Raw genomic sequence first — 13,731 nt, forward strand, 5'->3', positions numbered from 1 at the left:
GTTTAGTGACCCAGATATTTGTCTGGATATTGAAATTAGAGAGGGTCTTTATGACAAGAGGAAAGTGCTTATCAGCCCACTGCTTCCTGCTGTAAATCACAAGCCTGGGGGAGGGCAGGGCTGTGCATGAATTTCCCCAATGGACAGCTGACTTGCAGAAGTTTCTGATGCTGGCAATTCTAAGAGGAGTGAAAGCCAAACAATTCTTGGTTAAACTTACAGGGTTTCAGCTTCCTCACATTCTCCACTTGGTTGAGGTGTGCACTTCACTGCTGCACAGGCTGTAATGCAGAGTAAACCTGGAGGGACACAGCCCTCCCGCTGGTCACCTGCAAACCAGCACAGCACTCAGGCAACACTCCGACCCCCTCGTGGCCTCAGGGGCTCAACTCAGAGCAAAACTTACAAACCTGTTACAGAAGTAAATGATGAAATATTGGTGCATCTTGAAAGGAAGTCGGTTCTACTTTGCAGCAGGTGTACTCACAATATTAGCCATATTTTCAGAAATAAGAAGCAACCAACTTTTAGAGAAAAGCTTCCTCTTCTAGAAAAAGTTCTGGCTTTGCTTGTTTTACAGTACTCATCCTAGCTTGTAGCTTTATGTAGACTACTGAAAACCCTGGTGTTCATAGTGATTTAATATAGGAATGAAACTTTCTAAAAAAAATTAATTAAAAAATAAAATCCATTGTCTACCTTATAATAAACTGACAATATTGTAAAATGTGTTAAGATTTTTCTCTAATAACTCTTGTTCTAAATTGTTAAGTACACAAAACTTAGAAAAGAATACAATAGAAATAATTTTTCTACATAAAAATTATTTCTGTTTCAAGTCTTCTTCTTCCCAAAATATTTTACTTTCTAAGGTATCAGTAATATGTTCAAAATTGCAAACTGGACAGTGTAGTGACCCTTTCAGATTCCACTTTCATAATCCATGGAATCTTTGTGTTTAATCTTTTGTTAGAAGGCTCCGAAGTTCTTTGATGCATGCACATTATTTTCTAGTGATTGCCACCACATGAAAAGGGTGTTAATCCTCTGCTAATTAACAACTTGTTGAGGTCAAAGGGCATCAGCACTTTACATTTTTGGATTTGGTGAATTTTTTGTTCATTAGAACTTGTTCTCATAAATTCAGGTGTTCTGTAATTTTGTTCCATTTCAGTGATAGCATCCTTTTGCCCTCTTAGCCCAGTAAAGAGCATACTAAAAGCTTTTGGTTTGACACGAGGTTCAAGTTTGCATGTATTTTTCTATGCTACAGTAGAGTCCTTTTCTTACACACAATGTTGCATCATGCAGTTTAGGTGGTTAGCCTAGACAGGAGATGGAATTTCCACTGCTCTTGATAGTCATACTTCATGTTAATAAAAATAATACAATACTTCTAAAAATAGTTAAGAGATTATAAAAGGTATAAAACCCAATCTGATTGATGGGCAAAAAGATTGAAGGTGATCTCGACACTTTTATTTATTCACTAAGTATTTTTATATATACATATACACATACTCAGTTGTTTGTATAAGTATTGCTTCATCAACTCCAGACAATTTTAACTTCTCTCACGGAAATACAACTATGCTGCCTGATCTGTGTATGTTTTTAGAAAGGTTCTGCAACTTGAAGAAAAGCAGCTAGCCAGACAGTACATGTTTTGTTTTGCATTTAGTTCCCACAAACTGGAAAAGGTGCATGAGAAAAGGCATCCTAAAAACAGATAAACAAAACTTGATAGGGTTGGCAGAGACTATGAGGAAAAAACTGCAAGGGCACCAAACCAGTCAATATTCATACAGTAACTAAAACAGGTCTAACTTTAGTAATCCTGCCAGTGAGTTCCACAATTTTATGACACATTGTGTGAAAAGGCACTTCCTTTCATAACAAATGAATCTGCTCTTTTTCTAATCTCTCCAGATCAAGCTGAATCATCCCTTGTGAGAGGTAAGGAACACAGATGTTCCCAAAGTCTCTATTCTACAAGCTTTAGTACTTTGCAACTGTTTTTTGTCATGACCCATTTTAATTATTTCTTAAACAATCTATCATTCTTTGCAGTTTCCTTCACCCAAACAAATGCCCTGCATTTACTTGACAGTTTTCATCATCATTTGAAAAACTGATATTTTTTTAAATACCCTATCAAAAGGATGAGTACATTCTTTTTGGTAACACAGTTAGTCTAGTTTAAAATTAAAAGAAACTGCTCAGAAAGAAAAAGAAAACCACCACCACCACAGTATAATTTTAATTATAATTTCATCAAAAATGCTTTTAAAAAGTACAAAGCCATCTAAACTGAAGTGCAGACTTAGCCACGCCTGTGTAGACACCGTGACTAATTCCATGTTATATAAACAGTGTCTCTGAGAGAACACAGTATAGATGAGACACCATTAGGACAGTTTACAAAGGGAAGTGAGTGATCTTACTCTTTTGAATCTTGATTAAGGAAAAACATTATTATAAAGGTTGTTTAGCCTAAAATTATTTTGTTATCTGGAGCTCAGTAAAACCCCAGCACAAGAGAGGTGATTCATGATGCAGGATGTGCCTATTCTTTTTTGACAAACGAAATACCTCCAGGGTGCCGAAGTTGTGCAGCTCTTACTCAGCCATGTGAGGGCTCAGGGTTTCCCTGAAGTACCCTCACCGGGCACATACCTTTGGCTCCTGTTACAACGAGGCACTGATTATCTCCAGAATAATTTTTGAGTGGTTTTGACTGTTGAAATGAAGCAACTTCTGACATTTCATTTATGCATATATTATGTTAAAGTGAAAATAGATGAAGAAGAAACACTTGTCTTTTCACGATTCTCTTTTCAGAACTTGATTAAAGAATTTTCCCTTTTTATTAAATTATTAAGACCACTTTGTATTCGTTCTGATATTAATTTGTAGTAATAGGTTTCCATGCAGATAATCTAGTAATTCACTTGAAATTCTAATTTTTCCTTAACATAGTAACCAACTAAGAAATTTGAATGGAAGTACTGGCATTAAAACAGTGCTACAATTTCAGCATTTAAAGCAGTTTCATTACTTGAGGAATTGGAATATTTAGATGAAGTTAAATTAGGCCACAAGAAAATATATTTTTTAAAAAGATGATGACCTAAATGGTGAATTGTGACAGCAGCCAAGTAAATAACTTAACAAGAAAAAGCTTTGCAGAATATTGATTTAATGCATCACTTAAGCAACAGAATATCTCAAACCCGCATTATCCATGCTCTATTTCCCTGTACCTTGGACAGTTTATCTATTCACCTCTCTCAAAGGAACAAGCACATATTTCTACATGGATTGTTTGCCTATGATGCACAGTTTTTAACACTATGATAAAATTAATCTTTAGAATAATTCTACTTTTGTGAAAGATACTAGTTCGTAGAAATTTTACCAAACTGGAATTAAAGTTACAGAAATTTTACAAAGATACATTAATTTTCATTTTTACTCTGAAAATCCATCACTGCAAAAAAAGATTTTCACTGATTTAAAGGACTGCAAACTGCATGTGAATTTCACTGCAGATTTTCTAATAGAGCTTTAAAAATGCCAAAAAATCTGATATAAAATTACACTGATTTTAAATTATGGCTTGAGATGTTACATTCAGGACAAAGATTATACAGGTAGTGCTGTCTGAGAAGGAGGAAGAACAGGCAAGAAAAAGTACTGGGGTTTTGGTTTTTGTTTTGTTTTTTCCTTTTGAAGAAATTAGTGAAAGAATCTAAACCAGTCCATTTTATTACCCAAAGTCAAATCTGGTGTTGTGAAGACAATTCCAGCTAAAATTAGACTTTATCAGTGTTATGCCATTTAATATGCATAAATGACATCTTGATGGATAGAGACGCATCAGATCTGAATTCTCTGATTTCCTCTCTGAGGCTGCAGAGCTGGAGCTGCTGCTGCCCGACTCCATGTGCCCCAGCTGCCACGGCAGGTTCTGCACGTAGACTGCCCTGTTCCTGCAGCACACACTCAAACAGCTCTACCCGGGTCCTCCTACAAGAATTATGAATATTATGAATGAGGTCCTTCCCTACATGCCTGTCCTCAGAAAACACTCAAACCCCTTTTTATCTAATACTTTTGATTTTCCAGATTAACCCCTCAATTTTATGGCAAGCAGGCTAAGAGTACCTGTGTCACTCACCAGGGTAACAGAAGCCCAAACAAAATAATTTTCATGGCATTTTTCAAAAATGTGGACAATCAGAACACAGTCCCCAGCACAGGGTTTCAATCATTTTTAATTCACATCTTCAGTATTTCCATCACTGTTAGTCTCAAAGGCATCTCACCACAGCCCAGCAAAAGATATGGAGGTGGATTCAATACTGGGGAAATGAACCAGAGCTAAACTCCTTTTCAGCCACACCTATTTCACCAATAAAAAAAGAACTGTTTTTAATTTTCAGATCTCTTCTCAGTCTTAGAGGGGATGACCACAAGGTCTCACTGATTTCCCTGCCTCCCTCCATGCTGTGGTGAAAAGCTCCCAAGCTATTTGCAGTCTACACTTTGTAATATCTGCAAAGCAGATTTAAGGAATTACAGAAGTTACCTCCTGGCCAGTTTTATTTATCTTTTACAGCTAAAGGAGGTTATAAGAGCATTGTTGGAGCCTATTTGACCACCCTTTGTGATCTCTCCAGCTGAGCAGGGCAGGGAATAAGACTCATCTGTTCACCTCATGTTGATTTGTCATTTGACGTCTGTGTCAGAGCAACACCCTGTAAGAGCAGACACTTTGATGCCACTGCAGCTTTATCTCTGTCAGGACTAGAGCTGGGTGGACTATTTACTGGGAGTAATTTATTCAGCAGATTTCCCCCTTTCTTCAGTTTAAGAGTTCCCTATACACGTTCTAATTAGAAGAGATAATTGGCTTAATACTCAAGCACTTCATTCCTACTTGTTCCCTTTGTCCAGAGATATCCTGAATAAAATCAGGATGAGATCCTGGTGCCACTTAAGACACTGAAACCCACTCTTCTCCTTGATTTCACTAAGGTCAGGATCTCAGTCAAGGTCCCTCAAGCAAGAAACCTTCAGTTTAGATTATGATATACCACAAATGAGGTCCATAATTAAACAGTGGGAACAACAAATGATACAGGCAAGGGATGGAGTAATAGGATATTTAGATATCATCATGATGGCTCTATTAGAAATAAAAAGGAGGTAAAAAACACAATAGAGATTATTTAAAGTAGGATGACATGCAGGAGGGCTCAGGGTACGATTTTATTCCCCTATAAGGATGAGACAAATAGGCAAACATACTTTTGCAATTGGAATTTTGTTATTTGAACAAGTATAGTTTGCACTGACTTCCTCTCCCTCTGCCCCCACCACTTTCATCCCCTCTGTCTACACCTTGTTCATTAACCAAGATCAAAACCCTCCTGGTAAATGAATTCTTTGCTCTATAGTGTATAAGAAATTCATTAATCAATATCGAATATATAATTAAAGATAAGATGTCATTCCTGGAGCAGCAGTTCTGTTCAACAATATAATAATCTCTTTCTGAAAGCATCTCTACCCTGCATGCACCTAGCAAGGATCAGTGCCTGCAGCCAGTATTGAACTATATTCTCTGCAATGCCTAGTGTTTTGCTAGCAATTTCAAACTCCTCTGTTCTTCAACATTCAGTCACTAAACTATGCTGCTTAAATTATTAAATCCTTTTAATTTAAATTTTCATAAGCTACCAGAGGAAAAATGCCCTTCCTTAAAGTAACAAGTCGGGCTTCTTGTAAGGAAAATCATTATGGCTTTTATGCAGTATTAACATTCTTTAAGAAAACAACAAAATAAATTATTTCATTACGGAGTAAAATGTGGAAGGCAGATGGTTTTTAAAAAAAAACAAATCCTTTTGAAACTGTCCTCGTTTAGGACCACCCAAAACTGGAACAGAAATAGGGCAAACTATCTACCACCTCAATCCCTAAAAGGCTGAGGTATCAGACTAGAATTATGAATTAAAAAATGGGAAATATCATTAAATCAAAATTATTGACCAAAAGTATTAAAGAAGAAAAATAATCTCTGAGATTTGTTATACTAGTCCAGAAAAAATATCTTACTTTGAAAAATTTGGAATATATCTTTACTTTAATATATTTTTACTGAAAAAGATGTTGCAACTACTATAAGGCTTGTGTGCTAGTGATGCTTTAATCTCATGTAGAATAGTGCAGTTCTGTGCAGACAGTGCTGTAGGGGTGGGACAGTGGAGGGAATACACTATTTAATTTAGTGTGAATTCATATAAACATTCATCTATTTTCTCTGTGAAGAGAGAGATGATTTATCCCAGGGAATAATAGATTCAATAAAAAAATACTCTAAATTAGACCATGTAGGATTTTTTCAATGAAAAGTCTTCTACATTTGAAACATGAACTGCTAAATACTACCATTCTTCACCAAATATTAGATTGCACAAAATTTGATAAGTTTCAATTTTGAAACCAATCTTACTTTATAAGGAAATTAAAATACAAAATGGCAGTTGCAGTCATCTATAATGATAGTTTGATAAATAATTTATAAAATATATATGTTTATATATTACTATGGGCTAATTGAGGACGGAAGAACTTGTATCTGAAACCAGAAAAATCTGCACGACCTTGTAAGAGTAGTCTGAAGGAAAGAAGTCCTGTTATGGTCATCAAGTTTGACTGTCCCTACAAAGCCTTCATTTTTTAGGGTGTAAACTGAGCCAGCTGAGTATCAGACAAGTGTCTTTTAGGGGAAATAATTTGTTTATGCTGAAAGGACTTAAAAGAAAAAGTCATTAAAGAAAAGGGACAAAAATGGAAGGATTAAAAAAAATTGAGGAAATGACCCAGGAAAGAAAAAAGCATTATTTAAAAGAAATGACAAGAATTTCTGGAATACACAGATGTGATATAGAAACTGTTTAAATAACTTTCATTTTTAGGTTTATCTGATCAAAAGCATGTTTGGTTCTAGCTTTATTGACCAAATCTTTCTGGACAGCCTAATTCTATGGTAACCTAATTTGTAGCTTTGAAAGACTTGTGTCACTCAATTTCATCTGAGGTACACTGCAGTTACCAACCCACTGTTCAAATAACATTTCATTTTATCTAGAAATTTTCTCTTACAAATACAATTGCAAACACATTATTTTAATTTTCACTTGAATAAATTTGTAAAAATTTCAGGATCAATTAGCTAAAAATCTTGGATTTTTTTCCTATTGTATTAAGTTCACCTGAATGAGTTATTCATGAGATCTGAACTCCTCACTAACAGTCCTGTAATCAAAATCAGGTTTATAAATACACAGCAGCTATGAGCTCAACATATGCCTGAATTCCAATACGTAGATCAAGAATCTGAATCTGGGTGGTTTTTTGTGGTGGTTAAATTACAGCCATATTATCTAAGCTACCCGCCCAAAAGTTGTCCCTAAGCAAACAGAAGACCTGCAGAGGAAAGAGGAGTAAGTTCTGACTTTCACGAGTAAGGGGATACCAGCTTCCTCTCTCACTGCTGAAAATCTTCCCAGTATCTCATGTGGCTTCATTCACTTCTTTTACATAAATAGTTAGAGGAGACCAAGGAATAAGACAGCTGAAAAAAAACAAAAGCAATGCCCCAAAAGCCCCACAAAATCCATTACCATATTAACAGCCGAACTCGTGATTTTTCTTTGTGTAAATGGTAGATACTGCAGCCTGGCCAGCTGGGTCATATACAGCAGAGATTATTTGCTCAGACAATATTTCAGCTATTTTCACCCCTCATGTTGCAAGGGATGAGAACAAACCTTCATTCACAACCCTCTTGTACCAGACACATTTGAAAAAAAATCCTCATGTTAGCCATGGGCTGTTCTTAACTAGGGTATACAACCATTTCCAGAATATGTGCATACACTACACGCGCATATTTCCAGGCTCTGCTAATTCCTCTCCATGAAATGGCTTTTGGGTGCCCTTCATCCACTTGCTCTCCCTCAATGATTTTCAGTGACTTTGCTTCTTCTCTGCCTTCTTCTGTCTTCTCCAGTATCTCCTGGGATATTTTTTTTGACTGATTCCTTCTTTGCTTATGCACTGGAAGCCTCAAGGGATTTTACTAGCAGTGACTAATATAAGCTTGCAACTTTAGCAAATACCACCTACTGCTGAATTATAAAAAGCAAAGGTGTATAGAACAGCAAAAATTCTCTGGCAAAGTTATAAGCAAATACACACTTTATAAAGTTCAATTACTTTCCACTGGAAAATAAAACGGAAAGGCTTAAAAATGCTGGGCAACATGAAATCCACATCACACACATGATAGGACTGCCTTTGATTGCCTAAAGGAACAGTTAAAATATTTATTTTCAGAAGTATCCGTTAAACACATCAACATGCAAACTGCATAAGTGCCTTTATTCTAAGTGTTTAAGAAATTTATCTCAATTTTTGGTTTTTGTCTTTCTATATGTTGTATGCCTTACTAAGAAGCAGCCAAGGAGCAAATCTTCTCCTCCCAAGTAGTCATAGAACTTATATTTCCACAGGAAAAAAAATCAGTAGTTGTTCTTAAAAGTTTTTGTGAATGCACCCTGTACAAAATGTTCAAGGACATCCTACTTTTCCTCACCCTCACACCAAATATATGCTCTCTAATACTTCTAAATAATGAAAATGCTCCTTTAGTAACTAAAACTTCTAACTTCAGTCATTTCTTTTTTTTCCTAGAGTTCCTGGCCAGGGAACCTTGAAAATTCTTAGGAACAGGATCTCTATTAGACAGGAGTTAAGCATCCCTACCAATATTCGCTCAGATCAGGAGAAAAAGCTGCAACACCAAAAAAACCCTAACCCAAACCCAGAAATGGAGACCTGTGGTGTCAAAGGATGGAGTCAGAGAGGACTGCAGAGCAGTAACAGTAGGATCTCCAGACTCTAACAGCCCACTTCATCCAGCAACATCTTATCTCATGTGTTAAACATTATGACAATGACAGAATTTGCAAAGTAATGTTATTTTCCACACAGTGATAATTTTGTGATGCTCTTATTCTTTGTCTCTAAAAATTATGAATTTGTCTTTAGTAACAATAGTGGTGAAAGAAGCAGTTTATTATTCAAGGAGAGTGAATATGATGGAGCCTAGATCTTAATTTTGTTTTCTTTTCAATGGATGTGATAGGGAGAATAAAATGTCCATTTAGTTACACAAATACATATAAAGATGCACTTCTCTCTCTGGAGGCAACAGTGATGCAAAGTATTAATTTGGTCTCCAAAGTACTATGAGTCACAAAAATGTCTGCTTATGTCATCTAAGTCTTTGGTTCATGGCTCAAGAAATGCAGGTAAATAATCATTGCTCCAGAGTCCCTAGATTTTCCTGAAATCCACTCTTGAGTTGTTTGAGGAAAGAGCTAAACAATAATAAAGAAATTCAGATGTTTATTCCCTCTCTTTAAAGAGCTTTTCAGCATTCTAAAATCAAAACCTGACATTCATGAAAAAGATGTATTTAAGACAAGACCATGTATTGGTCTTAAAACTGAAGAGTTTACTGCTCTCTAGAGTAAGGTTTCTTTTATTAGTATTTCTTCCCTCTTTAATTGAATTAAACAACAACAAAAAAAAGCAACCAAAATTATGAAGACCACCAGCACAGTGAAAAAAAGAAAATGTCTCCCAGGGTTTTCAGTTCTCTTCCCTCAGTGTTCTGGAGTCCAGATGTGGAAAGCCTAGGGGAGCTGAAAACATTTTTGGAGGGTGGAGAGAAAGTTTTGATGCTACTGCTGTAGCCTTATTTTATCCAACCAGACAATTATCTTTCTTCATGAAGATTAAAGAGCCAAATGACGACAGCTACCAAACCACACCTTTTATATATTGTTACTAAACAGTATTTTTAAGTGAGCCTGCTAAAAAAACCTCACTCTGCATCTTCTTAGCACTTAGAAGCAAAGAAGGTCTTTACAAGGCCTTCTTAACTCAGAGCGGAATATTTACTGTCTTCATCTTCCTTGAAATCCTGTTTGTCAGGTGTGTCAGTTTATTCTTAAGAGATGAATTTTCCCTGCTCACATATCAAGCAAACACATATTGGTTTGCTGCAGCCATACCAGGTCACAGGATATGGAGGAATATTCCCATATCTTACACAGCTACACCTGGAATATGGTGTTCAGCTAAGTGATGACAAGGGTGGTCAGTGAGGTGATGATAAAAGTCTATAAATAGCTTAAGAGGGTGAACTCTGAGGAGGGAGAAGCACTGGTTTAAGGTGGACTGAACAAGCTTGATGGGTAGAAACAAAAAGATGCCCTGACAGCCAGGGCCAGGCATAAGCTGCTAAATAGGATCTTGAACACAGTACAACTGCCAGCAGAGCAGTCTGGGCTTGGCCTTGCGCACACCGCAGACATATAATGAATTTACTATTCCAGATTAATTATTCTGGGAAATTTCCAAGCATATTTAAGCACTTCAACTGCTAAATTAGGCCCCAAGTTCAACAGTCCACCAACAGGAGTCACACGCTGGGTGTGTTTACAACTGCACTGGACATAGCCCTGGAAATGCATAAGGGGAAATAAATCTGCCCAGAGAGGAAGGTGGACACAAACCCTGCAAATCTGTCATACCTCTGTTTTCTGTAGTTCTAGGAAAACATGCATGTGGGATTTGGGAAAGGTCTTTTTAATAAGGGTTAATTGGTGAAGTATGTCACACATGACTGAGTACCGTTTCAAATTACTGCTCACGCTGGCATAACTAAATCAGACAAATGACAGAATACCAAAATAGGGAATAGTCAATCTTCTCCCCTCCTACTTAATCTTTATAGCTTCATTATTCTCAAATATCAGCAATAAAGACTTTGCTGGAATTTGTTGCTTCTTTCAAAATATTACAAAGACCATATTATAATATTCCCCAGAGATCCAATAGTTCTGTAGAATCTTTCTTCTGTTGTTGAATTATTAAGTCTAGGCTTTCAAACTACTGGATTCATTTATCTGGCTTATGATGCAAAAGTTTGGGATAAACGATCCTGATATAGTCGCCCCTGAGCTTAACAAAAAAAAAAAATTTGAAAAGAAGAAAATAACTACAGTTTAGTAAACCAGATTAGTTACTCCCATGAAAATCATTGTACTGTCTGTAACACTGAGTTACTCTAAAAGTCAGGTCCCTAACCCCGAACCTGAAAAAGTCACTTCAGTTTCTCTCTGCTGCCCAAGTTAACTGCAAGCATTTCCTGACACTGAGAATGCAGGCAGAAAAAGGAAAAGCGTCGACTTGAGAAAAGCACAGCTTCCAATCCCCACCCACCAGCTTCAGTCAAAGGGATGACTTCAGTCCCTTTCTTAACTAATCCTGTCACTGTAAAATCCTACAGTCATTCTTCCAACATAAAGGGAAAACAGACTCACTAGGAGGACCTAGACTCTTTCAGCTTGAACTGTTAACCAATGGTGGAAATGCAAGAATGCTGAAGTTGTGCCTTCAGAGCCAATAGAGTGGATTTGTGTGTCCCACATGACTGTGTTTCCCCTGTCTTTCACATGGGCAGTATTTAGTTCAATTCAGAACTGCAGATAGTATAGCATGCAGAGCAGCAATGGGATGTCTGAGCACAAGTGGCTGACTTCCAGGCGACTTCAGGAAGCACATTTGTACATTTCTCCTGAATTAAACTGGGATTCTGCACCCTTGACATTCTCCAACCCTCCTTGTCTCTGCAGAAGGAGACAGCGACCTGCACAGCACAACAAAACTGTGAGTAAGAGCTCTATTTATTTTTATTTTCACCCAGAAAAGCAAATCTCTTAAAAATGTCAAAATGCTACGTGCACTAAAGCAATGATTACTTTTCTTATAAGATGAAAAAGTATCTAAAGTGGTTTTCAGATTCAGAAATATTTCTTGCATGCTTTAATAAAAGAAAGAAGAAAAAAAAAAAAAAAAAAAGAAAAAGCGAGTTATCCTCCAGGGCAGTGCCTGCATGCATGCTGCATGACACACTGCTTCCTGACATAGCCAGCGTGCTGCTTTGTTCATAAAGAAAAACAAAGACAAAAAGCCCTACACACGTATGTTGTTCACTTTTATTTGTACTCTGTGTCTAATCAGGCCTGATCTGTCCCCAAGGGGAAAACATAAAGGCAAACTTTAACTCCGCCAGCAAGGGCAGCCCAGACTTTCCAGACATCTGACAGTTATTATAATTAGCTATGAAAGACAGCGAAGACACTTTGGGGCAAATAGCTCTTACATTTGGAACAATGAAGTCGAGCAAGGTTCCCATCCCACCCCTTCCACGGGGGGAGGGGGAGAGGCAAGGCAAGGGGGGAGTGTTAGGAAAGGGTTATGGCTGGACTGAAAACACACAACTAGTATAATATCTGGACTCTCTGAGCAGGAGAAGAGGCTTTTTGATAAGCGACTTTACCTCTAGATTGTGGCTTGCATTCACTGAGATTCCTGGTGGGGTGGGAAAGGGTGTGGGGCTCTTCACGGTATAACGTCAGAAGGTCGGGGTGGAGGGGGCAGTGGGGACGAAGGGGGCAGAAAGAAGAGAATATCCACAGCAAGAGACATTGAAATTGTTTCCCAGAGCTTTACTGGCCAGATCTCCTTAAGCCCAAGTTGCTTTCTGGGCAAGATTTATGAGAGTTCTCAAACAGAAGCAACAGACAAAGCAGCGCTTTTTTTCCTTCTTCTTCCTCGGAAAAGAAATTGAACCCAAATGAATAACCGTATAATAAACAGCACTGATTTGTATTTTTGCTCTTTTTTTTCCCCTCACATGCTTGTAAGACCTTTAATAAGATCTTTCCCCCCTGCCTGCACGATCCTTCTCACCACCCCTTCCCTACCAAAAGTTAGATTCTGAAAACTACGATCAGAAGGGAAAAAGCAAAGACAATAGAAATCTGACTCTGTCCTGGCTGGGCTGGATCTCTAATAATGCATGAAGTGAAAACAGTTTCTAAGTGAAAGATGAGCAGACTTCTTAAAAAAAAATATTAAGTACAATAAGGAGAAATTGTTGAAAGACTCCAGACGCTACTAATTATGGCTTAAATAAATCTTCCTGGACAGATGTTTGCTTGCTCCCACTGCAGAAAAAGGAACGTTAAAAGAAGCATTTTTTAAAAAAGGATTTGATGCGAATCTCCTATATATATATATATATATATTTTTTTTTTTTTGGTAAATATACCGTTTTATTCTTTGTCTGCCCTCCTGTTATCTCCCCCTCCCCCAACCGCCGCCCACTGTGAGCTGAGACACCTGAAGGCTAGACACAATGATCAACAGAGCACTGCGCTCGCCTGTCTGGATTCCAGCCAGATTTTTTTTTTTTCCCTTCCACAATCAAGGAGCCTGCACGCAATGCACGGCAAGCCCCTTGCTCTGCTATGTGCAGATCAGACAGAAGTCTGAACCGTGCTGCAGAAAAGATTAAAGACAAACACAAGCCTTTCCTCCTTATGTCGGCCAGGCTCGGTTTCAACTTTGTTATGATTTGCAAAAAAAAAAAAAAAAAATACAAAATAAGAAACTTTGTAAACATATATACACATTATTGTACAAAACATATGCACACGCACACACGCTTTCCAACACAGTGTAACTAGGGACATGCAGCATTTCCCATTTTACTGTGATTTCTACTCTAGGTTTACAGTC

At 37.4% G+C, this 13,731-nt stretch overlaps 1 protein-coding gene across 9 annotated transcripts in view; it reads left to right on the forward strand.

Moving 5' to 3' along the window:
- Positions 1-11,418: 11,418 nt before the first annotated feature.
- The window catches only part of LOC104695411, a 62,112-nt gene continuing 59,799 nt past the window's right edge, over positions 11,419-13,731 (forward strand). For 6 of the 9 annotated variants that reach the window (XR_752867.4, XR_752866.4, XR_752870.4 and 3 more), the window contains exon 1: positions 11,424-11,814. Coding sequence is in view for 2 of the 9 variants with exons in the window: in XM_010409268.4 (XP_010407570.2) it covers positions 11,644-11,814 (171 nt within the window). In the remaining 7 variants the exon portion in view is untranslated. Of the gene's footprint in view, positions 11,815-13,731 lie in introns of all 9 variants that reach the window. The other 3 variants (XR_752868.4, XR_752869.4, XM_039556186.1) reach the window with 2 other exon arrangements.

This window comes from Corvus cornix, chromosome 8 (assembly GCF_000738735.6).
Source record: "Corvus cornix cornix isolate S_Up_H32 chromosome 8, ASM73873v5, whole genome shotgun sequence".
NCBI lineage: Eukaryota > Metazoa > Chordata > Aves > Passeriformes > Corvidae > Corvus > Corvus cornix.